A 26263-nucleotide genomic window follows, 5' to 3' on the forward strand; every position below is an offset into this window, starting at 1 on the left:
GATATGTATATGTTAAAACTCCTGCAGTGTTTGACGCAATAAATTTCCTTACTAGTGTGTTTGCAGACAGCTTTATAACAGTGCAAAGTCTGGATCATGGCTGATGTTTTTCAGACTTGCTCACGTCCAAAGTCCAAACGTCTCTGCAGAGCATGTTTAGATATCCAGATAAGAGAGCGCAGCTCCACCTTGTTCAAAGAACTGAAAGAGAACGGATATTGATCTCTTGGAAAGACCTGCTCTACCTCTCAGGAGGCAGGTTATCTACCAAGCAGAAAGTGGCGGCTCCAGTCTTCAGTCAGCATGTCTAAGTATCCTTGAGTTGCTATCTGATGCATCGATTGGAGTATGGTCGCGTGTGAATATTAAAAAGGTGTAGGAGAAAACGAATAGGTCAATAAGGCATGTTTGAGTGTTCATACAGAGTGGAAAAGTGCTATATAAGGACAAGTCCATTGCCATTTACTTGCGGATACGAGAAGTTGGGTAATCTCCGTCGGAAGAAAATCATGGTGGACAGGATCTGAGGATCTGTTTGTGGTGTTTTTAGTGGAAATGTGTGGAATCCCTTCTAGATTGAGCACTGGTACCAAACTGAAATCTTACTCAGCTTGAGAGTGATTCTCTTCTGCAGTTTTCTGCTGCACCCCAACCAGAGCCTGGGTCCCAGGAGGAAGACAGTCTAAAAACTTCTCTCTAACTTTGTAATAGATCATGTTCATTCAATAAGAATCGATGTTCAGCAGCTCTGCACATCAAACATCTGTCTGAGGACACATGGCTGGACACAGGCCCAGTATTTTTTACACCTGCTTTCCCCACTTTTTATAATTCTGAAGAAATATTCAGATTTCCTGTGCTAACCCCATCAACTCATCTTGTTCTTGTCCAGCCAAACTTTGACAAAAAAGCCTGGAAACGCCCAATTAAACACTACCATTCACCTTGAATCCTTTTTTTTTTATTCCAAAGTGGAAAGTTTAAGAAGCACTCATTTAGACTATCCAAAACACTAACGAGTGCTGCCTGGGGGGATCACAGACCTACAGTTTGAGGACAAAGTGATGAAAATTCGTTTCTTTACTGTGAGAACAGAAAAGTTAATCATCCACGTGGTTTTGTGGCTCTTTGGGGGATGCTGGTAAAGGTGAGCAGTGTTTAAACGCGTTTTCCAAACTCCAGCGGGTAAGTTTCCTTCACGGAAACGTTAAGGTGATTGTGACCTCAGCTGTTGGAATTGTTTGCAGCTTCTTGCACCGCGTAAAAATCCACGTGAATAAATGAACACGCTGTTAAACATTTATTGTGGGGAAACACTGACCTCTAAACGGCTTCATTCATTAGTCTCTCTCCCTGCCTCCCTCTCTGCTCATTAGCTCGGGACAGAAAACGGCTCTGAGTGGCGCATACCGCGCGTAATGAGCTGCTGGAGAACAATACGGGGCTCACTGGATACTTGACAAAGACTCCTGCTCACATTAGAGCCCGTCTGCGTGTGAATAACGCGGTGAGTAACACCGGGGACTCCGCTCTTTAACAAACAGTTCAACTGTCACAGGTGAGCGCTGCGCCCCGTGACTCAGACCTGTTCCCTTTTCACAAGTTTCAAAACATTTACGCGTGGAGCCGTGGGCTGAGTCCAGTTACATCATCAGCGACGGGCATAAAAAAGAAGAAAAGAAAAGAGAGCGCACACAGCAGCGGGGGGAGGACGCAAACATGAAACCTGGAGAGGAAGCCTTTCTGCTCACTGTGGAGCCCCGAGCCGAAACGATGGACGCGAATCCGCGCAGAGACGCGAAGAAGCCCAGGACGCTCCGCTGCAGCATAAAGGTGAGACACCGGCTGGCACTGCGCAGAGGACGCAGCGTGTGCGCATTTATCCTAGAGGAGTGCGCGACTTTGCGACTTTATGCACACAAACTGAGTTTCTACTTCGGCTTCAAGGGGAGCGTTCCACTTTGTTCTCCACTGAGTTCAGTGGACCCACCTGTGGGTGCATGAAAGCAGCCGCACCTTACCGCGGCAAACATAATGAGCCACATAAATGTGGAGGTTTAATCTGAGGGCATTTCACCTTTTTCCCTCCATAACTTGAAGATTTTGCCCTCTGGGTAGGATTGCCTAAGCGCAAACCGAGCTTCACCTGAGATAAACAAGATAAAATCGGTCATAATGTGATAATAAGTCTCTTGTTAGCTAAAATAATAATAATAATTTTAAAAAATCAATCTGAGCTAATTGAAATCAGATTTAAATGCAGTGTTTGCTGCTTGGGCTGATGATGCTGGAGGTGACCTGCAGGGAACAACTTGCCGCTTTCATCTTAATTAACGTGTTTCTAATCTTTCCGCACAAACTGAAGTTCACCCCCGCCAAAATCAAATGTTATTTCCAAGGCAGGAAGGGATTTTAATTTTTGTAATTATAAATCAAACATTTTTCTCCCTTTTCACTTTGGGAGGTTAACGATGAGGAATCCAACACGGTAAAGTGCAAAGTCTCAGTTACAGACTTGTTTACTGTGAGTAAATGTATTAATACCACTAATGTAAAAGATGCATTATATTAATTAATTATAAATTAAATAAACTTTCTAATTTTAGGCACTTTCATCTAGTTCAGAATGAAAACCTTAAAGGACTCCGTTTTAAATCAAACGTGTAAAATATGTTTAGCGATAAATAAATAAATAAAAAAATCACTTTTTTCATTTGGATATATATATTTTGATAGGTTGTTAAAAGAGGGAGCTTTGGAGTTTTAGATGTATAAGTCTGATAATATTATATGAATTTATATTTTTACAAAGTTTTGGGGACTTTAATTCATCAACTGCAAATCATTTAAGTTTAATTCACTTCACGAAGTTTATTGACAGGTTCAAGCAAAGATCCACCTTAAGATGGTCAGACTAAAGATTTTTTTTTATTTATTTATTTATTTTTTTGGCTTTAGTTAAGGATGTTATTCTTAATAATATTAATAATAACTCATTTATGAAGCACCTTTCAAGCAACCCAAGGTAGCATTACACACTGAAGTCAAAGGCTTCAAAATTTCTTATTTAATGTTTTCAAGCAGTTCATCAAATTCTGCATAAATTAAATCTGAGTGTTTTACAGTGTAATGTTTGACAGAGACTGAGAATTTAAACAACCTTTAAAACACGCGCGCACGCACGCACAAGCACGCACACACACGCACTCGTTTTCATATCTTAGTGAGGACATCTAATTGACATAATGCTTCCCCCACTTACCCTAAACATCCCAAATGAATGCCAAACCCTAATCCTTAGCCTAAACCTAAACATAACCTAACTGTGACTGTAACCCTGACCCTAAAACCACATTTTGAGCCTCAAAAATGCCCTCAAACTTGTGGGGACGGGCACTTTGTCCTCATAAGCAACTGTTGGTCCCCACAAGTATAGTAAACTTACAATTTATCTGTCCTCACATAGCTATGTAAACATGTACAGACACACACTTGCCTTAAGTCCAGATGTTACTGCTGATCCAAAACCACATCACACATTCACAACAGTCAGAGTCTAAACTCAACATGGATGAAATGTAACAAAGAACACAACTGAAAATAATGAACTGAACCTGAAACATTCCCAGGAGGCTTTGTGCTCACCTGTGTGGACCTCTCCACGGTCAGAAGAATCAAGCACAGATTATTAAATGAAAGGTGTGTGGAGGGAAAAATAAAAAGATTACTCAGCGATTAAAAAGCAATTAAAAAGTAGGTTTGGTTTACCTGCAGAAGCAAAGACAAATGTTCAGCTTTGACTAATTTAAATTCTCAAAGTGAGGACCAGGGGCTGACAGCAGCTCTCCATCCTTTCATATGGAAAAGAAATGAAGCACTAACCTTTCTTTATTCACTTATAGTACAGGATACTGCAGCCTTTTGTATGTAAATGATGGATGCAGCTTTTGGAAATCACCCATTAGTTTTGAACTTCCACATTTTAGATGCTTCAGCACCTTATTTGCTTGTTTTGTCATTATTATTAAAAATATAGAAATAAAGCAGCAGAAGTTGGGATGAACCACGGTGGTTGCATCTGTCAGTCAATTCTTATTTGTGGTAGTAACTGGAAGAGCCATTGACCTAACCGAGTCCAACTTTGTGGTGAGCAATTATGAGATGTCACAATTCTATTTAGTGGAAATGAGGTTTTAGATTGGGATGAAATCATGATTTACTGGTAAAAGAGCATCAAGGGGCATCAATACTGGAACAGACTGGCAGCAACGTGGGAACTATGGGCCAACAATTATTTCACATTTTAGCAACAAATACATTTTTTTTTTAAAAAGTACACAAGTTTTGGCCACTATCTTGTGTTTTTCTTTTTGTTGTTGTGTTTTTGGGGGGGTTTTGGAGCTGGAAGTTACTGTGTTGCCACAGCCAGATTATTAGATGAACAGGCATTGATTCCATTAAAAGTGCTCCAAAAGAAACCCCCACAGCACAAACACGGCCCACAGGGCCAGTTCAGGGACGCCAGTTTGGTGAGGTGACGCCTAGGAGGCATCATGGCCGCCTGTGTTTCTCACCAAAGGCGAACCTCTGGGGCTGAAAAATGACGCCATCATGGAAACAATGAAAAATGCTTCTGTGATGCTTTAAAATGGGGGAAAAACTCAATGCAGAGATTAAAACAGTTTCTTGTAGCAGACTGTAAACATGTTTATATCTGCTGTAAAGTTTTAACATGGGGTTTTATCGAGGATTGGCTCACTTTTGAAGCCTCTAGTGGACACTAGAGGAACTGCAAAGACTAAACTAAAGCATATAAGGCCTTTGTTGGCTCAGAGGTTGCTGTTTGATTGTCACTCAGTCATCCAAACTTTGGGAAGCAGTTTTAGCGCCTTGAGCACAAGCTCTTTTTTTTTCCTCTCTCACTTGCTAATCGGATCCTTGTTGTGGAAATTTCATCATGTTTCTGCTTCAGATAAATTCCTGACAGAAGAGAATGCTGATAACTTTGTTTTTCCATTACTAATAACTTCATTTGATCCCTTTTGACAGCAGTTTTATGTGTTCGGGATCCGCATCCAGCTCCAGTTTTGTTATGTGTTTTGGCTCTGCTATTAAAAGACTCAAAGCACTGACTTGAAGGAGAATTGTTGCCTGAACGCGTGCCAAAAGGAGCAGTTGTTCTTCCCTTTACGGCAGTAATGGGAGGAAAACAGTTTGTTCTTGAGTTGTGAGTAATATTAATGCAAACACTGGTGGTTGCTTTCAAAACTCTAAGAGAAATGACTCCTCTTCTTCACCGTGTGAGTGACACATATGAGTAATAGGTTTCGGAAGCCTGGGGGGGTGGAGGAAGTTTCTTAGCTTTCCAGAGGGAGAGCGTTTATTTGAGTTTGGAATCTTCTGAGTGTTTACCTTCGATGTTCTCACGTCGCCTGTGGTGGGTCCGGCCGCTGCAAATCTTTCCCTGTTTATCTTCACTTTAAAGCCCTCCTCCGCTGAAGCCAAGCAAACATAAGCAGGGTGGAGGACAGTGAAACAGCGAGACTCGTCCTGCAGGTGTCTTCACATCATCCTGAGACTACACAGTGAAATTTGTGAGAATGCACCTGGACTTCAAAGGTGTCCAGTGTTGTGTTTAGACAATGGGAGCAGTTCAGCATGAGTGGAACAGCAAGCCATTTGTCAGAAAGCTGTTTCTAAATCATTCCTGCAGCCTTTTCGGTCAGACTGTACCGCCAGAGCTTTGAATAGCTGTTGTCCTCCAGTCTAACATCAAATGACTAAAAAGTTATAAAGCTGTGCTCTTTGTTCTCCGGTCAACAAAGGCTTCACACGAAGCAATCACATCCATCCATCTTTCCTTGATACCGCTACAATTTGCACCACGCTCCGCTCTCTATTTGTTCAGCTTCAAGAGCACATTCTGCTTGTTTTCTTAGGTCCTCTTGAGCTACACCTGGAGTCTACACCCAGGTGACACAGTCAACCTCTCTTTAAGGATAGCTCTGCCAGCGTTTGGGCCAAGTTTCTGCACAGGGGCATGTAGTGTTTACATCATGATCAGGAGCATAAGAAGCATTGGAAAGCCTCACTGCACCTGAGCATGAGGCTCGCCTCTGTGGCTGAGTCACAGTCAAATCGCATTGTATTTCTTTATCAGGGTATGGTGAGAAGATAAGCACAGCTGCCATGTCTACTGCAGACAGATGCTGTGCTCGGATTAGCACAAACTGCAAACGCAGGTGAACACCAGAGAGCAGCCGAGTGTTTTCTAGAGAGTAAAAATGGCCATATTGGCACATATACTGGTACTTCAATACGGTTTTTTGAAAGTAGTTCCAAATAACGACAGCAGTCGTCGCAATAAGCTCTAAATGATAAGGCAGGCGTGTCCAACTCCAGGCCTCAGGGGCCGGTGTCTTGTTAGTTTTATATATCACCCTGAATCAAATAACTAGTTCATTAACAAGCCTCTGGAGAACTTCAAGACATGTTGAGGAGGTCATTTAGCCATTGAAATCAGCTTTGTTGGATCAAGGATGCATCTAAAACCTGCAGGACACTGGCCCTTGAGGCCTGGAGTTGCACACCTCTGCTGTAAGGTGAAATACCGAAGTTTTTTTTCATTTGCCCCCTTGTGGGCTGCGAAGGTACTGCAACCATTCGCAATAAATGAAACGTTCAGTTTCTTAATTTTGACATTAAATATTTAAAATTTTAAAGAATCAGAACTCAGGGACTGTATTGGAACATCACCTGCTAATTAATCTAATTAATAAATTTAATAAAATCCTAGGAGAGCTATGGTGTTGTTATAAAGGGGGGAAATATCAATTGAACCTGAACCGTGTTCATTTATACTATAAAGTTTGGCATTTTAACATGCAAGTATCTTTTATACAGCCATTGGTATTCACAGGTTTTAAGGAGGCTGTGTACTAGTCTACTTCTTGGATTGGTGCACAATTTGAAGCGCGGCCTAAAACTCGAGGCTCGGGCAGTCAGCGCTGGATGTGCGGTTTTGAAAATGTTAAACCATCTCCTGAATGCATCATTCCAGTATATTTAACAAACTGATATATGAGTAATATATCAGTCTTACTCAACTGGAGAATAAGCACATTTTCCAGAACTGCTTTAAATGTCAGTGCTCCTTTGTCCACGATGCTATTGTGCAGAAAATCTGTTTTATGTTTGTTTCACAATAAGGGGAGGTGACCTGTGCACATACTTTCTTTTAAGTATCCTCAGAGAGTTTGTACACATTTCAAGCACTTTTTTCCTTTTATTTCCCCCTTTTTTTCTCTCTCTCTCTTTTTTTTTTTTTTTTTTTTGTGACTAGAACACATATAAGAACAAAATAACCACAACCCGTGTCCATGAAAATAAAAGCTTTTGGAATTCAAGAGTGAACTTCCCTCAATTCTTCCCTTCACAGCAGGGTTTAAGGTTGGGACAATGACCTCCAATCATAGAGAGCTAAAAGTGTTCAAAAAGGAGAAGTAAATGAATAATGCTCAGAGAATCCAAATACTTAAAGTTTGTAAAAAAGTTTCCCTTTTAACAAACAGCAGGGTTTTGTTTTTTTTTTTTGTTTAATTAATTTTTTATGCAGCTGACACAATTATCTGCTCTTTTCCCTTTCAGTAGAACAATCCTTCCAATTTACACAGTTGAATGGAGGAAAATCTAAGTTGTTTTTTTTTAATTCGCAAAAAAGCCATGTCCATGCATTTAAACATACAGATCAGAATCTGTCATTTAAACCACATGTTGAAAAGACTTTGTCCAACCTTTTCTTCTCCTCACGTGAGCAAATGCCTGATTTCTTTACCTTTATTTTACTATCTGCTCTTTATGGGACAGATTTGCTAATGTATTGTGCCAAACATGCGATTTGGCATTAAAGTAAAATATATCGATACTGACAGTGACAAGCCTGACCTTGTTGCGCATGTAAAGGAGTTGCTACGGTTGCCCTGAGAGGCCAAACGGACTGCAACTTAAGAAAACACCAGCAATAAGAAAAAACGCTGCAAAAGCACACAAAACACAACGGAAATAGGAAAAACGACAATGGAAATAGGAAAAAAAGAGATTTCCAAAAACACAAGGGAAGTGTTTCTGGGGAGACAATAACTGGACGGACCAGTTAGAAACATGCTAGGTGTGTTTAATCATGATTTTCATATACTGATTACAGATTTTTAGGCTAATAGTTAGGCTAACACACTTACCTCTCATCTTTTCTTTCCTCACAAAACAGACAGATCCTCCACTTCTTTTAATTGTCTCCCAGCGCAATTCTTAGCATATTTTGGTTCCTGCAACTGATCCGTCGGGTTATTGTCTCCCCAGAAACACTTCCCTTGTGTTTTTGGAAATCTCTTTTTTTCCTATTTCCGTTGTGTTTTGTGTGCTTTTGCAGCGTTTTTTCTTATTGCTGGTGTTTTCTTAAGTTGCAGTCCGTTTGGCCTCTCATGGCCACCGTAAGTTGCTTCTCTAGGCTTTCTCTAAGTACAGGGATGAGAATATTGAAATTGAGTGCACAAACATTTGCCACATTTAATTAAATGCTGATTGTGTTGATATTTAATGCCAAAAAAAGCACGTCTTTGTTTTTCTAAACACAGTTGCAGTCAAAAAATATCATCCTTAAAGCTAACCACATCTATGAGGTCTCATGCCATTTTAACCTGTTTAAAAAATGACCATAAACCCTGAGCTTGGTGGCGTTGGTCTCTTCCTGTGAAAAGGGAGTTCTTCCTTCTCACTCTCACCGAATGCTCTTCATAGGGGATTGTCTAAAACTGTAGGGTCATTACTGTGCTTACTTCTCTCTGTCTGTCCCCAAACTTTCCCACTGGCTGGGTTTTATATATAAATCTCTGCTTAAGCTGGTTTTCTCTGGTCTGTGTACATTTGTGTGTTAAAACTGTCATCAGTACAGCTGACCCTCTGTTTGTCTCCAGTCAGAACAGAATTAGACAAGAAAAAAAAAAGAAACAACCTCCTGCCCCCCCGCTTTTCCCTTCCCCCAAAAATAATCTACAGAAGGAGTTGAAATTGTGATGCATATCATATAATGGTTTAAAAAGAATGCAACACTGCTTCATCAGGATTAACTGGACATGTCTTTAATTTTTTGGCATTCCAATAACTGAAGATTAAATGTTACTTCTGGTAGACCTGCTTCCTGCACAGAATCAGAGATCTGTCTCTTGCATTTGTTTTAATTTGACTTTGTTAAAATGGCAAAATGAGGTCAAAGTTGACCTGAAACATTTTAATTTGGTCAAAAAAAGTTTTTTGCCTGCCTGTGCAGATAGGTGCTGTCAAATCACTTAGGTAATTGAAGCCTATTTGACAGAAAATGAAGATGAAATATTATCAGCCGTGTAAAAGGATCCATTGTGTGTGCTAACCAACCATAAAGCCACACTTTAATAGGAGCATTAACTGTTCTGAGGCGAATGCAGAGTTTATTCTCCCTCAGATGAGCTGGCAGCTGGTAAACACGCTGAAAGCTGGGATTTATCATTGTTTTCATAGTAAATTCACCGCTAATCTCAACATGTATCCTCAATGCAGTATCCATGGCCCCCGGAGCAAAAAGTAAGCAGTGCGTCTGTGAAAGCCTTCTGAGACACAGAGAAGCAAGTCACTCGTCTTTCAGATCACTGGGAGTCCATCCAGGGGGCGACTCTGATCTGGGTGTGAAGAGAAATTCTTGGAGGACAAATTCCACAACCAGATGGAGACGCAGTATGAAGCGGTTTTCCTGAAACGATCCCAAAATGTTGTCACCGGATAAGTGATTTCATTCCTCTTTTGGATCTGTGCTCTGGAGCTCCAAGGAAGCGCTAATGCATTACTGCTTTTGCAGTGCAGACATGCCGTTTTCCAGAAAAAAATCAAATCATGAGTCTGGCAACTTTACTTTTGATTTCTAGGAATCATTAAGAAACCTAAAACTTAGCAACTCATACCTCATTACAACCTCATTTAGTGGAGTAAAACAAATGCATAAAAACTTTTTAAAAACAAAGCAGAAAACATTATTATACATTTTTAGTAGATTCTGCAAACATGTCATAAACAGGCTGAGATATTTTATGAAAATCAATCACAAAATAATATGTCTGAGATTTTCCACATTATGAAGACGTACTGCTGAAGCGAAGCAAAGAAAGCAGCATGGCTCCTCAGGCTTTAACCACAGTATAGAAATTAAAACTTTGAGAAAATGATGTGAAGGCTTGGATCTCATTCCAGGACATTTTCAATCATTTTAATGTTCTTTAAAAAAAAATCTATACCGTATTTACATTGCCGCATGTGATGCTTTTGTAATTCATATAATGAATCTGATTCACAGCTTAATCCCTTCTTCTTTGCAATTTTTCGCGTTTTACAAAAACCATCCAGTAACCAGGACTGGGAGCTTTGGCAGGCCATATGTTTGACTGTATATAATAAACTCTTTAACTGATGTTAAAAATATAACCTGTTTTTTGCTCTTAGGTTAGAAAACACAAACTTTTACCTGCAGAAAGAGGCTAACTGTCTGCAAAGTCTTTAGTTGGTATGCCTGAAGCCTTGTGTAATACTTGGAAAGGAGTTTAAGGAATGCGGTGCAGATGAGTTTGTACTCAAAGTGGAGATGCCTTTTTGAAAATGTGTTTCCTCTGAATTGTTCTGTGTTCTTAAAAACAATTTAATCCTCTAAGACTAATTATTTTAGGCTTTTTGTAATGGTGCCAGCTGAAACTGCTACAGAGTAGCTGACACGGCTGACATCCCTGTTTCAGCTACAGATCCCCCATTGCTGCACATTTTGTCTTTCCTCCTGCATATTTCCACACTCCACTATTTCACGAACATAACCGAAAGAATAAAAAGACCTGTCTTCTGTGTCCTAGCTGTTCGTGCTCTGCCACGGCCTCCTGCAGTTGTCCCAGCTGCTGTACAGCGCCTACTTCAAGAGCACCATCAGCACAATCGAGAGACGCTACGGCCTCAGCAGCTACTCCTCGGGAACCATTTCCTCTCTGCACGAGGTGGGAGCCAACAATAACTTACCCTCATCCAGTGTAGGCTCATGATAGCTTTATTTCAAGGATACCGATGACAAAGGAGGAACTGAAGTGCAAGCAACAAATCAAAATCACACTTCCTGACAATCCGAGTGGGACTCGAGTATTTTGGAACAGTTTTATTGCAAATGCAGGCGTCAGGAGTGATGAGAGATTGTTTCTGTACGTGCTCGGCGCAGAGGTCACTCTGGGGTTTTTTTTTATACTCCAGTGAGCTTTAAATGTTTCTCACACATATAAATGTTTTCTGTTTGTCAAAGACAGTCACAAATAAACTGCATTTTTCTGTCTGTGGCGATACTCCATGAAGAATGACTTTAGCTTATCTTCTTATGGTTTCTTTAAGGCTGCTCTGATGGATATTTTCTCAGTAACGCCAGATCAAAAGCTTATGTGTAATGTGTAGTCTCATTAAAGTGATAAATTCAGACAATTATCACCCAGCTCTGCACTTCCTCTCAGTTACATGGAGCTTTACTGTTGTGATTGTTTCTGTCTCCAGAGATCTGGATTACGAGGCAGGGTCAGGGGCTTAGTGAAGCAGCTTCAGGTTTAACATTGTGTTACTAATGTTGTTCGCTTCTTATCGGAGTACAATGCCAAAAGATAAGAGATCAAAATAAGACAAAATGACCCCATACCAACCAATCATCTCCTGCAGCAGAGAATAGCTTCAGCATTCCTGGAAATCAGTGTGCAGAGTAAGAGGCAAGCTTAGGGAACAGCACAGTAGACACAGGAAGTGACAGGGAGGAAAACACAACAAACAAACTGCACACACGTGTTTTAAATGTTGCTTTCCCCCATGAAGCACTTTGAACTGCACCAACTGCACTTTCAGTGCTATACAAGTTGTGTGCAAAAAATTCAGCAGAAACGACCACAATTTGGATAAATGAAATGCAAATACAGATTAAAGTGACATCTAATTATGGATCCTTAAATTACCTCTGAATTGTGCTAGATTGCACCAAGTGATGCAGCGTTGCACAACAGTGACACCCTGAGTTTAATGCATTAGGTGTGGCGCTTCCTCTGGCTCCTCTCTGACTTTTTTCTCTGTCTCTTAGATCAGTAACAGCATACTGATTGTGTTCGTGAGCTACTTTGGGAATCGGGTCCACCGTCCTCGCATCATCGGCGTCGGTGGACTGCTGATGGCCATCAGTGCCATGATGCTGACTTTGCCTCACTTCCTGTCTCAGCCGTATGAATACGGCTCTGTTTTACATAGTAAGATGAAGCTATAAACACATTGCTGCTCTGTCTCCGCTGACACTGCCCTCCTGTGACTCTGTCCAGAGCTGAGGGGGATTACAAGTGTACAAATATGTCCAAAAGACTTATGAGGCTTTACTTAAGAGTTGCAGCATCCTCTAACAAAGGCTCCATAGGACTCAGTGGGAGTCAAACAAGTTTCTGCTGTTTGGTCCTCTGTGTTCTTTAGCATGTGTTTGGAAAGCCTTGCTGGTGCTCCCCAATTGAACTTTTGCATAAATCTCTCTGAAAGCTAAGAAGATTACAATTACCTCTGGGGCATTTCATTTGCAATAACAATGTTCTTCTTCCTTTTCGCTTTGCCCCCAGTTAAAGTCATACAGAGTGTCAGCGGAGGGTCAGAGAAGCTCCAGGAAATGAAATAAGTAGTACGTCTGTGTCTTCTGGCCTGTTTTTAACTATAATTTTCCTTGTTTTCTACCCTGTGTGTGTGTGTGTGTTGATACCAGATCGCCACGAAATGTGCAACCTGCAGAGCACCTCAAACAGCACACAGTCGTGCAACCGTGATGAAACGAGACGTCTGACCGACACCAACAACCTGTGGCTGCTCATGGCCAGCGCTCAGCTGCTCTTTGGTGTCGGATCAGTGCCCATCCAGCCCTATGGGATTTCCTACATTGATGATTTTGCTGGGCCTGCAAATTCCCCTCTCTACATAGGTGAATGACCTGCAGTTCAAAGATTGATGGGACCACATTAAACTGAATTATTTAGCAGGGTTTCGTGTGAAAAAAAACTGATAAATACACAAACGCAAGGAGTGAAAGTACGAGTATTTTGTGTTGGTGAAACTGAAAACTAAAGTCATCACTCTGTCTACAGACAGCTTAGAGGATGATATCAGATCACTGAAGTGTTCAGAAACCAGCTGCTGCTTAGATTTTAAAGTACTGCTCATCGACGCTGTCAAGTAGACTCAGAAACTCGAGTCATCAGTAGAAGTGTTAATTCTTCCAACAATGAGTTTAAGGAAAAACATGGCTGTCATTCAAAATCTTTGTGATAAAGATCCTATAAAGATAAAGATAAAATATGTCTGTTTGCAAGAAAATTAGCTTTGATTTCTAATTTTCCCCTTTAAATCTCATGCTTTATTGCTTTGCATCAAACTGTGGCTAACAGACCTTGAATATCAAGATTTATTCCTGCAGAAGCCTTGAGTCAGAAATGTACTCCCCAAAGTGATGTTTATAACAGCATGATTCACAGAGATAAGTCAGGTTAACCCCCGTTTTTCCATGGAATATTTGAGAATATCTGTTATGAATGAAGGATAAATACAGATGGAACCGTTTAAAAAAATATTCCCGTATGGAATATTGTACAAAAATGACCCCACTTGCGAAAATAGCTTGGAGGTTAAAGCTGGAGTCTTTTAGAATCAGTTTGGAGGCTTTAGTGGAAAAATACAATCTTTTTAAAATGGTAAGGTATTTGACTGGCTGCAGCTCAACGGTCCATCACAGCCTGCCATCTCTTATCATTCACAGCCATCCTGTTTGCAGTTTCTGTATTCGGGCCTGCCATCGGCTACCTGCTGGGCTCAGTCATGCTGCGGGTCTATGTGGACGTGAACAAAAAAGATTTGGGTAAAGCTGAGTCTGGAAGTCATTTTATTGGGTTAAAGAGGTATGGATGTCTTACGGCGTTTTTCACCGATAATTCCAGGAGAAGCTGCGCTCCAACTCAGACCCGACGATCCTCGCTGGATCGGTGCCTGGTGGATGGGCCTGCTCATCTCTACCGGCTGCCTGGTTCTCACCTCTATCCCCTACTTCTTCTTCCCACGTACCATGGCTTCACAAGACCACGTAAGCCTTGCTCTTATAGAAGTCTTTTAAACAGCAGAGCACATGTCAGGACTGTGCAGTCCACAAGAAGCATCCATAATGTAACTGTAAATATTGGAAGCAAACAGGGATCTGACACTTAAAGGACAATATTCTCTATGTCACATTTGACTGACCTCTGCTGGCTTAATGTAAGTTCTGCAGGTTGTTTTTTGTTCTTGTTTTTCTTTCAGTTTTTCACTATTTAAGGCACAGTTTCAGTCTTGGTGACCTCAGTGGAGCGATTTCACATACAAATCTGCGCTTGTGAAATGCTTTAAGAAAAATATTAGATAAGCATAGTTAAGCTAAAACTTATCTATGACTAGATAAGGAGGAAGTGCATGCCCCCTCATTTTTTGTGAAACCACAGTTTCACTTCCAGCTTTAACTTGACTGACTTAAAAACAATGAAGTTCAAGTGGGCCAAAATACAGTTATTAGAAAAAATTAGAACTACTAGTGAGCTCTTGTGACGTAGAAAAGTCTTTTTTACAATACTTCTTTCCTAAAATATAAAACCATATGCAGGAAAATTACAGAACAACATTGACACAGCTTAAAGCTTTAAAACATACTGTGCCAGTTTAAAACATCAACCATGCTAAGGTAAATATTCATTAATGAACTGTTTTTTTTATTGTGTTGGGTTTTTTTTAGTCCAGTAATCATAGACTGTGTTTTTAAAACTAACTTAGCTGCCGGGAATTCTCATGTTCACACAGCAAATGATTGTTTTCTGCATGTTTTGAAACCAGACACAAGGACAGAGGGATGCCTCTGACTGTGAAACTGAGGGGACACTCATATGGTAGCAAATTGCCCTCCAACCTGGGGTCATAAATCTAGTTTGCACTTTGGCCATTTACCCACAGATTTGTATATAGTTTGACTCACAGGAGACGCCCCCTGCTGGAAACCTTTAAAAACATGCATCTTTCATAATCCAGTCTGTCATCAGTTTCCCAACAGCAGTTTTTGATTTAGTTAACAGGAATGAGCAAACAGCAGACATAATTACATAAATGTTATCGATGGACACAGAGGGGAAGTGGTTAGCTGAAAGTTGCACACAAAAAGTGGAAGTAATCTTCAAACAGAACAGTAATAGACTGACAGGTCATCATCAGCCTTTTTTCCCCAGTATAAATCATAAATAAGCAATGGATGAATGTTGAGTTATGCAAATAAAAAACATGATAATAAGGGAGAGGTTTGAGAACCACTGAAACACATGATGCGTCTTTTAAACTTTCGCGCAGATTCAAACTAACAGTTGGCAGGCTCTAAACGAATTCTTTTGAGAGACAAAAACTCCACAGAAATCTTTTCATTGCAGTGTTTGACAGCTTTTGGGTGATTTTGAATGCTGCTGTGCAGAGCTTGTCAGTTCAGTCTAATGTTCCCACGTCACACGAATGCAGCACAAAGACACAGAGGCTTATGTTGTAGGACAATGTCGCATGAAAGGAGAGAGAAACTTTGAAGTGCTCCTCGAAAGATTGAGATCAAACCCATGAGATTTTCATCCTCTGGAGCCTCCATATGCTCTCCTGTATGTCTGAATTTGTGCCGCTGCCTCCCATAAATGTCCCTGTCTTCATTACTCACTGAACGTGTGAGGATCTCTATCAACTGCTTATTTTCCCTTAACAAAGATGAAAATACACCAATCAGACACTGACAGTTCAGGGCTCATTACTGGCACCTGTTAGGAGTGTGTTGGATACAATGTGTGGATTTAAGTGACAAAGAAACAGTTTAGATGGCTGAACGGTTATTATGGTTAACTAAGAAGCAACAGTATGTCTCGGTTTTTCTACATTAAAAAAATGCTGCTGTAGTAAATGAAAGAAATCTATAAGCAAGACTCTTTGGACTTAAACTCATGTTTGACTGCTTTAGGACATCTTATCAGTGGTTCTCTTTTGCCTCACCCATCCATCCATTCATTAAACTGCTTATCCAAAGTCCGATCAGGTGGACTGGCCTCTACCTAGCTACACTTTGAAGATCCTCTTTGGAGGATCCTGAGGTGTTCCAGATACCCAAACCCCATCACTGTATGTCTAACTCTAGTATATCTTCATATATCCTCTTCATATGTCTTTGCCTGCAAGCGTCATTTTGTTCTCCTCATCAATGCCATGCATCCATGCTGCAAGTCAATAAGAAGTCAGTAAAGCTGCATTCATGGTCCTTCTGCTACCTCTAGAGGAATGAGAGGAATGAACATACTTTCTGTAGCATGAACTAACTTCTTTTTTAAGTTTCAGGGAATTTCAGTTGGGTGATTTGAAACAGCTCAACAAATATCAGCCAACACATAAAGGGTTTTTTGTGCAATTTGGCACCCAATCTGTCAGCAAGCTAAAGGTACAGCTTCTGTATTTCCCAGGGAGAAAAAAACGATGGAGAAAGATCTATGACAGAGGGGGCAGGAGAAGAAGATAAGAAATTATTTTCAGAGGTAAGGACTGCTCAGCAAGCAGCATTTGATAAAACTATACTGAACACTGAAACGAAAGCTAATTTAGCTGTTGCTTCGAAATAGCTGCCCAAACAAGTGTGTTTCAGTTCTTCGAGAAGGATTTGGCAGGAGTCACAATTTAAGCCGATGATGTTGTTCAGCATCAAGTGCCAAATTCTATCTTTGTGCCTGTTGTTTTGGTGTTTTCTGGCTCAGGAGTTGGTGAGCTCAGACAACATCTGTTAATGCACCGCAGAATGTAGAAAGAGTAGCAGTAGGACCAAGATCTGTCTACAAAGAAGGCACATGCACTGGAGCTTAGAGTAGAAATTATTAGGTGGCTCATTTATAATTCGAGTTAAATTTTCTATTCTGAAGTGTTTCACTAGAACCTCCAGGTGGGTTCCCACACTTGCCAAAATCCCCTCTAACACCTGCATAGTGCACCATCAGACCATTAACATGACTAACAAGTGGCCTGATCATGCAAATATTAACTTTACTATGCTTTCCATTTCATGCCATGCCCTCTGATAGGTTTTGTAGTCTCAGCTGAACTACAAACATTACTCTAATGTGATAAAATCAACTTCTTAGGACGTCATTAGCCAGCGTAAAAAATGTGGATTTATGTATCAAGAAAAGCTTTTTAAATGAATATTATGAGCTATATTCAAGAAGTAGAAGTAAATGTTAGAAGTAGAAAGCAGCATAACATAGAAAGAGTTTATTAAATTACAAGTACAATAAAGCTGTGCTTCAATAAAATACTAGAGTAAATGTCCTGTTACATTCCACCACTGGTTCTAGCCATGCTCTCATCTGATGGGATTGTGCATATAATGGTTGATGGTTGTATGCTACTCGATACTTTCCAGGTGACTCGAAGTGAGTCTGGCTCAGAAGATGAGGACTCTTTGCTGGGCTTCCTGAAGAGTGAGTTTGTTACATTCCAACTGCAAAGATCTGTTAGTTTGATAGCTTTATGTATCTTTGTCACAAAAAACAAGTAAATGGTACCAGAGTAAAAATCAGAGTGTCTGAAGTTATTTGCATCTGTGTCTGATCAGGTTTTCCCAAAAAGTTTGTCGACCTCTTGCTGAGCCCTCTTTTCCTGATCCTTGTCCTGGCCCAGTGCTGCTTCTCGTCGGTTATTGCAGGGCTTGCTACGTTCCTTAACAAGTATCTGGAGCGACAGTATGCAACTACAGCCGTATATGCCAACCTGCTCTTTGGTAGGTACCAGAGTAAAGATGTCATGGTTCCAGGATCTCGTTTGGCATTTGGTGAAATTATCCTTTGATTTTTTTTGGACATTATTTTGCTTCTTATGTTTATTTTCATTTTTGTCTCCCTCTTTCATGTTGCTATGTTAGTTCATTTGTCCACTTAAGTTCAACTTCCTGTTTTACTTGGTTATCGCTTTTCCTTACATGTCTCCTGTAAGTGGACTCCCTATCGCTGTCCTTCCCAGTGGTAGCTTATCTTTTCCTGTTTATACGCTGACCATGTCTTTTATGTGGGCTTGCACTTTTTCTCCCATGTCCTCCATGAGTTAACAGACTTCGCTGCACCATAGTGCTAATGTGAGAGGCACGTGAGAAATTATTATTCCTTTACATGAAATAAGGTCAACACCAACGAGTAGGGCAGAAGTGCAGGAAATGGGGGGAAAAGCTACAAAATAGGCTGCTTTTAAGAATCTATATTATTACTGATGCACCTGAGAGATCCAGAGCTCTTAGAAAACCGTAGACTTCCAGGAATGGTGATGCTATTTTCCAGAGAAGCGTTTGGTCAGTAAGTGGTGATTTTGCACCTTATCCCTAATCTGGAATATGACCTGCTCTGCAGCATAAGTTACCATGACGACGTAGACTGCTGAGAAGTGAATTGCCATAGTAACACTGAAAACACAGAGTTAACCCTGTAGCCACCCCGATAAGTCCAAATCCTGCTTCGGTGTTCAGGCCTCTGGTCACTACCTGTGTTTGATTTGATGTGTGCTCAGTCCTGCCTCTCTTTGGCGTCCGTGTATCATCCTCTCGCCGCTCAGGTTCACATTTCTTTCATACAGACTCTTGCAGCGGCCAATAAAGGCCACATTTGGCTCATTCTTCAGATTACTGCAGCCGTTTCAGTGTCAGCTGTTAAATATTTCAAGTAATAATGAACACTTTTAATGGGATGTTTCAAACATTTTATGAACTCTGGAGAGTGGAAATTAAACTGCGTGCTAAAATCATTTAATCGATTCTCTGCAGTGAGTAGGTTCACTTTTGATATGGCAACTTTCCAAAGCAGTCGAGCTGCCAGTTTTTCTTTGATGAAAATGTTTTCATCATTTTAAACAAATTGGCCTCTCTGTCTGTAAGGATGTTGGCAAACAAATGTATGCCCTGATAAAATCTCAGGTTCGAGTCTGAACAAGCACCTCCATTTGGCATGAAGCTAGTACTGTATCACACCCTTCATTTATCCAAAGAGAATTTTCAAAACGGTAATAAAGGAAACCAATGGCACTGAAGAAAATCAGTTTTACTCAAATTGCACATCCATGTTTGGCAGCGCGCATGTTGTTGCTGGAAGTTTGTGCCAGCGTCAGTCCGCCTTAAGGTCTGATAATGGCTGTAAGTTGCGTCACTCTGAAGTCATTATAGCCTCAACAAAAAGAATACAAATTAAAAAGCTGTCAAAGCTAAAAAAATGTCCCAACTCAGTTTGGACATGAGAACTTCTCAGACTTCTGAGAAATACTTTGTTCACTTGTAAATGTTTCACTCAAGCTGTTGTAAAATGTAATTCCACTCCAGTTTATGCTGGAACATGGCTTTGCTGGCTCTGCTCGGGATCCAGCATATAGAAAGTTAGTCCTTGGGGGGGGTTTCAGCTCATGGGTGTCATCGGAAGATGACATCATGAGATTTTCACATCTTTTTTACTTAGCGGTAACTTATGTTTCCCAGGTTCTGTGAACCTACCGTCTGTGGCTGTGGGGATGCTGGCTGGCGGGGTCATCATGAAAAGGGTGGGTCTCTCTCTGAAGGCCATCCCACGTTTCTCTGTGGTGATGCTGACCATCTCCACCCTCTTCTACATCCCTCTGTTCTGGATGGGGTGTTCAACACAGAAGGTTTCAGAGGTCAATCATTTCCAGAACAGCCAGTCTTGGTGAGTTTGTGTGTTTTATAGAAATAACAGTAATATTATTAATCTGTATAACATCTTTTATGCTACATGTAAAGCTCAAAGTGCTAAAAAAATGAATAAAAGTGATAAAAATAATGAGATGAATTACATTTAATAGCAAGATAAAGGTATACTGCTCATCAACATATATCAAGATGGATCTGATGTGAAATCAAAAATAATCTGTCCAGATTTGTATGTGCAAAATGTGTAGGACTAAAACAACCTTAAATATGTTGTGTGTGGTGTTGGTGCATGGGGATTACATGCCAGAGTAGTCAAAGTGCTGCAATCACAGTTTTTTAAAGATTACCAAGTCTGTTTTTATTGGACAGATTAAACCAATATTTTTTTTCCTGAGTCATCATCTTGATGGAAACACTGAGAGTTTTCATCTTTTTTTGGCTCTAACATCTACACGGGATTATAAACACAGTTTGCTCTCAAGAACACCACCCAGCACTCATCACCTTTCAGAGCCGATGGTAGTGACCTGTGATCCAGTCCCTCACCTTCAAGCACTGGATTATAAATAAACTTCAGTCATATCTGCTTCTTTTTCTTTAACTCGCTGCTCTGCTGTCCTCCGCAGGTCTCCACCCAGCTGCTATTCAAACTGCAACTGTCCTAACAGCACCTTTAATCCCGTGTGCAGCTATGACGGCATTGAGTACATCTCTCCGTGCCACGCTGGCTGCACGAACTTCACCAAAGACCCCGACAACACCCACAGGATTCGGGTCAGTGGCATCTGTTGCTTATGCCTTCCACAATGGCTGATTAAAATAAATAGGCTTATGTTATGTGAAGCTATAATGTTTTCTTTAGCTGTATAAATACAGTATGATTTTTAACTGGCGAGCGGATAAAAGTGGAAAAAATTACCCTACCATAAATCATCCAAATCAATCTGAGAGATTATCTGGTGCAGAGTAATCACATGAGATGTGGATGCCGTGTAAGTGAATGAATTTGTTTTTAGAGCAGAGGGGGGAAAACTGTTTTCTTTTCTTATTCTCTGTATGGGATCAAAGAATAATCATTTGGCCCTGCTCCTGCACAGCGTCTGTAAATTGCTCACTCTGGGAAATATTAACCTTTATTAGCGTAATGTACTTCAGAGCTTAAAGTGCTGCAAGGAATCCATACCACAAATAAAATGCCATCGAGAGCCTTTGCAAAAATCAACTCGTCAGGGTAACTATTTCCTTATAAGGTTATAGTTTTAACTTATAGTTATAGTTTTAAGCCATAAGGTTTATTAGGCTTTTCTAAAGTGTATCTTAGATTAAAACTTTAGTATAACATTATGAAAGTAAAACAGAGCCACTTTGACGTTGCTGTTCTTACTTGGATCCTGGATGTTGAATCTTCAGTGTTCATGCAAACATGTCCGCGTGAGCCCACAGTGGGTAGTTGCGGGTAAACTATGGGACTCTGTGGGCAGGGCAAACCCACACGTAATACCCCAACTGGGTGTGCCCACACAGGGCCACAGTAAGGCAGCCATTGCATTTTGTTTGGTTGTTTATTTGCTAAGGATTAACGGAAAGTAATTAGGGCTTTAAATGCTTTTAGTTCTTAGGATTTCATATTGAGGTAGTGATATAGTTTAATACTTAAGTTTAAGACTGACATGTTGTGTCTGATTGACTAGTACCTTCCAGTCTAGGCTCAGTCTCGCTCAGTCAGAACCAAAGCAACTCACAGTCAATATCTAATCGATGCTTATTAGTCGCAGAACTAACGAGAGCTGTTTTAAAAATAGAGAAAAAAACTGCAGCGTTTAAACGTCACAGCTTGTGAATAATCCTTCAGTGGGTGGATTGTGTGACCGCTATTCGAACATTAGTCAGTTTGACTCAGCGTGTAAGCCCACCACTGAGGCACAGACGCAGACAGAGCTGGCTGCAGCTAGCTTAATGGATTAATGCTCAGTAATCAGGCGATAATTATTTCATCTTTGATGTGGATTCACATGTTCACAAGTGCAAAGTTGAATGTGGAATTCAAACATCTACTTGAGAAATGTCTCCGATTTTTGCAGGTTTCTTTTTATGTATTTTAGTTTGATTAAATCAGGAATATCAATGGAAATTTGATCTGTTTTTAACCAGAGCCTTGCAGTTTTTTTTCTTGAAAAAATATAATCTTTTCACACTTATGTGAGAAAGAGCGTTCATTCATCCATGTATTATTTGCTGTTTATCCGGGTCCATATTCATGGGGTCCATGGGGCAGCAGTCAGAGCAGAAATGCACAGACCACCTCTTCAGTCTCCTCTGGGAGCACACTGAGGAGTTCCAAAGCCAGCCGGGAGACATCCTCTCCAGCATGTCCTGGCTCTGCCCTGGGGGCTCCTCTAATTCTCAGGTGTTCATGAGTCATCCCTGCTTCAACTGGCTCCATTCCATTTAACCTTCTCAACGTTTAAATCACCTGCTGATGTTCTAATTTTGGGAAACAACAATCAGCCAAAACATAACAGCATTACAAGCTGTACAAAAGATTATAACTTAATCCGAGACAGGACAAAAACCATGCATATCAGAACAAACAGGTAACATATAAAATATAATATAAAAAATATAATCTCTGCTTTCTCTCTGGATACAGGAGTATACCAACTGCAGCTGCACTGCCAGCACTAAGGCCAAACCAGGTCCTTGTGAGAATGGCTGCTCTCATTTTCTTCACCCTGTCATAATCGTCATCGCTCTAGCATCCCTCATCGCCTGCCTAACGCACAACCCCATGTACATGATGGTGCTCAGGTGAGTTCAAAGTTACAACCCTCTGACGGGTAGCACGATACAGTGTGCTTGTCCACGTTGTTAAATACTTATCTTGAATTTTTATATAGATATTTATTCACCTGCAAAAACTGCATTGGGACAGTGGCTCTATGTTATATTCCTGTAGCTTCTTGTTGAGCTTTGGGCTCTATTAAGATTTTTATTGTTATTGTTTCTTATGTTTCTTATGCTGTTTCCTGGTGTCTCCTGAGGTTTCCTTGCTTTTGTCTCGCTCTGTTTTGGCACGTTAGTTTCCTCGCCTTCCTCGTTTCCACCTCCTGTTTTGTTTTACTGCTTTTCCATCTCTAATTCCTTGATTGGCAACACAAAAGCCAAGGACAACATTCACTGATCTGTGTCTTATACCCCCTAATGTGTGAGAGTTCATGAAGTGATTAATCACTGCCACATAAAACGGTATGGAAAATGCAGATGTTGCTCGTGTAACATTTTTTTCCTGCGTTTTCAGATCTGTTCCTTCTGATGAGAAGTCATTTGCCATAGGAATTCAGTTTCTACTCATGAGACTGCTAGGTAAGACAGGATTACCGTATTACTAAAGAGGCTGATGCTCCAGAAACATTTGTAGTTTATAGGGAAGAAAATGGTGCAATATTGAATTAAAACACAAATTATAGTGTTAATGATACATTTCTTTATGTTCATTTGCCCCCAAAGTCCAAGATAACCTCCAAGACCCTGCTGCTCTATAAAAACTACAGTGGTCATGGTTGTATAAAGAACCCAGGAATAAACTATGCCAGCTATATAAGTAAACTAACAAATGGTGCAAATTTTTAAGAAATTAATAAATCATAAATAAGTAGGAAGTGGTATTAATTTCATCACCCGTGTTTTAAAAATCTTTTCTGATTTAATTTTAAGCTCATTTTGCTGAAGGACCAATAAGTGTATGACACGGCGAGGCTTCTGCCATTCATTAGAATTCACAAAAATCATTACTCCTCCTATAATATTGGTCAAAGTTTAATCCAATTTACATAGACTGACCACCAAATGGGTCTTCACTCAAACATTTGTCAAGATCAAGGTCACATTTGCCATTTTATGGGTAGAAAAAAGGTGCACTGTGATGATGGGAGTAACTCCAGCTGCCACCCCTGCTAACCCCGACCTCTTTTTCCATCTCAGCTTGGCTCCCGGCCCCTGCTCTCTTTGGGATGGCCATCGACACATCGTGCCTCAGGTGGAGAACTGTATGCGAAAAGAAGTTTAGCTGTGGTTACTATGACAACAACATGTTGAGGAACCGGTGAGAACATTTATCACTCAGAACAGACTTTTTTGTACTGTTATCAAAGGTTGTGTTTTGTGGTCAGAGCTGAACTGGTGGCAGAAAGTGACGTTTGTGATGTCTTTGTGTCCACTGTGTAAAACAGAGTCGACACCAAAGAGAGCCTAAAAGAAACATTAAAAAAATTCAGCCTACTATGAGCATCAGCATGATATCATTATCATGTCAGTAAACTGCACCGGTATAATGTCTGTGCTGTAGAGTAATAGAAGCAAGCGCTGAAATCCTGAATGTTTGATTTCTTTTCCGATAATTCACTGGAGAAAACATCATAAAGTGCATTCTGGGTTATTTTTTAAGGCTCATATCACCCAGTGGGATGGTTGGATGCTCAGAACAGATTTTACCCTATGAAAGGTTTCCTGTTTTTAGCTACTTTTTGATATCAGGCTCATTTTCTAGATGTGATTCCATCTGTGTCAAAATTCTGAGGGGATCAGGTGGGAGAAAGGGAGAACCCCTGAACCAATCAGGCAATGACCTACACGATTCATACCCTCATTTTGTAAATGATGCTCTTTACTAGAATATTGTCCATCCAGTGGCACAAAAAGACTTTTTTTAAATTTACTGATAGAATTTTGCTGGTTTTCTTTTGGATTTTGTTGTCCACCTCGGACTGGTCTATACATATCAAACAGGTGTGCAGTTCATCTAAATCTGAGCCATGCATTTATTACTTATCTGACTCCCTGCAGGTATCTGGGCTTACAGGTGGGTTATAAGGTCATGGGCATCGTCCTGCTGATGATTCTCGGGTGGAAGGCGCACCGGACCGAGGAGTACAGTCTGGCAGATGACAAGAAGGACCACTCTGATTGTCCCGCTGGGAAGCAGGGTGATCCAAACCTTTTAAAGCTTTGCTGCGGTGTTAAACGTTGAGTAAAGCTTTCAGTGGAAGGAATCCATAGTCAAGATGGGCCAGCACTGTGACCTCAATTTCTTTAGGCCCACTCCTCCTATCCAGTTCTTCAATGGTTGGACAGAGGATATCCATTTTCCACAGGGGAATATTCTCTATGTTTCTGGATGCATTTTGATTGGAGTAATTCAGACGTTATGACCAGCAGAGCATACGTTAAAGCACATCGTTTGTAAATGGTAAATGGCCTGTATTTGTATAGCGCTTTACTAGTCCCTAAGGACCCCAAAGCGCTTTACATATCCAGTCATCCACCCATTCACACACACATTCACACACTGGTGATGGCAAGCTACATTGTAGCCACAGCCACCCTGGGGCGCACTGACAGAGGCGAGGCTGCCGAACACTGGCCCTCTGACCACCACCAGTAGGCAACAGGTGAAGTGTCTCGCCCAAGGACACAACGACTGAGACTGTCCGAGCCGGGGCTCAAACCGGCAACCTTCTGATTACAAGGCGAACGCCCAACTCTTGAGCCACAATCGCCCCACATCGTGATACCTCACATTCTCCTTGGGTCCAGGACAGTGAAAGGACTTTTGAACAACAGCTAAATGTTTTTATTTTTATTTTGTGCGTACCTGAACAGTAGGAATCTATTCAGGTTTCTATTTGCAATGCGAACATATTCTGTATCTAATTAACTGTATAGCTTAATATTTAAGTATATATATTTTTTATAGATCATTGTCTCATACACAGAGACGTGTGATTCCTGCAATACTCTTTTCATATATGAGCCTGTGTAACACTTCAATTGCAATTAATATTCAGATATTCAGATATCAAATACATGCATTGTTACTCATAAACTGAATAAAATGAATTAACCATACAGTAGTCACTAGTTTGGTTATTGGGTGGATTGCAAACAAGTGTGAGTGTTACTGGATGAAGTATGTCTTTATCTCAGTATCTCCAAGGCTGAATAATCCATCAGGTCAATTGGTTTGTTGGATTTTTAAGAAATATACAGCTCAGGTCATAAATAGTAGGGAATGTTTGTCTTTATCTTCATGTAAGATGAATCATCAGAGTCAGAATACTTCATTAATCCCAGAAGAAATGATGTGGTCACAGTTGCCCCAAGACAGTAAGAACAGTAACTAAACTAAATTAAATAGCACAATATAAAAGTTACAAAATATGACAAAATGGCTCTAATTATAAATATCCCAGTATGTTACACAAATTTAAATGTATATAGTTGACACTGAGGCGGCCTTCTTATTATATTGACTCACATTAGTCCTATGTCATACTTGTTTCAACCTTAATCTGCAACAAAGAAAGAGCAGACTCTGTGCTGAAATGGTTCACACGGGGCTCCAGGTTCCAGGTGCCCTTAAAGCTGCATGGGAAT

At 40.5% G+C, this 26263-nt stretch overlaps 1 protein-coding gene across 1 annotated transcript; it reads left to right on the forward strand.

Annotated features, from left to right (window-relative positions):
* Positions 1–1177: 1177 nt before the first annotated feature.
* Positions 1178–25726, forward strand: slco2a1 (solute carrier organic anion transporter family, member 2A1). The gene is made up of 15 exons (XM_080879030.1): positions 1178–1833; positions 10923–11060; positions 12167–12329; positions 12824–13036; positions 13868–13966; positions 14046–14188; positions 16605–16676; positions 17555–17612; positions 17747–17911; positions 19643–19847; positions 20458–20605; positions 22482–22639; positions 23130–23194; positions 23813–23933; positions 24674–25726. The coding sequence occupies exons 1-15, from the start codon at positions 1720–1722 to the stop codon at positions 24855–24857; spliced, it is 2046 nt and encodes a 681-aa protein (XP_080735156.1). The 5' UTR covers positions 1178–1719; the 3' UTR covers positions 24858–25726.
* Positions 25727–26263: the final 537 nt, after the last annotated feature.

Source organism: Rhamphochromis sp. 'chilingali', assembly GCF_963969265.1.
Source record: "Rhamphochromis sp. 'chilingali' genome assembly, chromosome: 3".
Classification (NCBI taxonomy): Eukaryota; Metazoa; Chordata; class Actinopteri; order Cichliformes; family Cichlidae; genus Rhamphochromis; species Rhamphochromis sp. 'chilingali'.

Coding starts and splice junctions, on each gene's coding strand:
- slco2a1 (XM_080879030.1), top strand. CDS start 1,720: ATGAAACCTGGAGAGGAAGCCTTTCTGCTCACTGTGGAGCCCCGAGCC. Junction 14,189..16,604: donor CCATGGCTTCACAAGACCAC/GTAAGCCTTGCT, acceptor TGTATTTCCCAG/GGAGAAAAAAACGATGGAGA. Junction 20,606..22,481: donor ACAACACCCACAGGATTCGG/GTCAGTGGCATC, acceptor CTCTGGATACAG/GAGTATACCAACTGCAGCTG.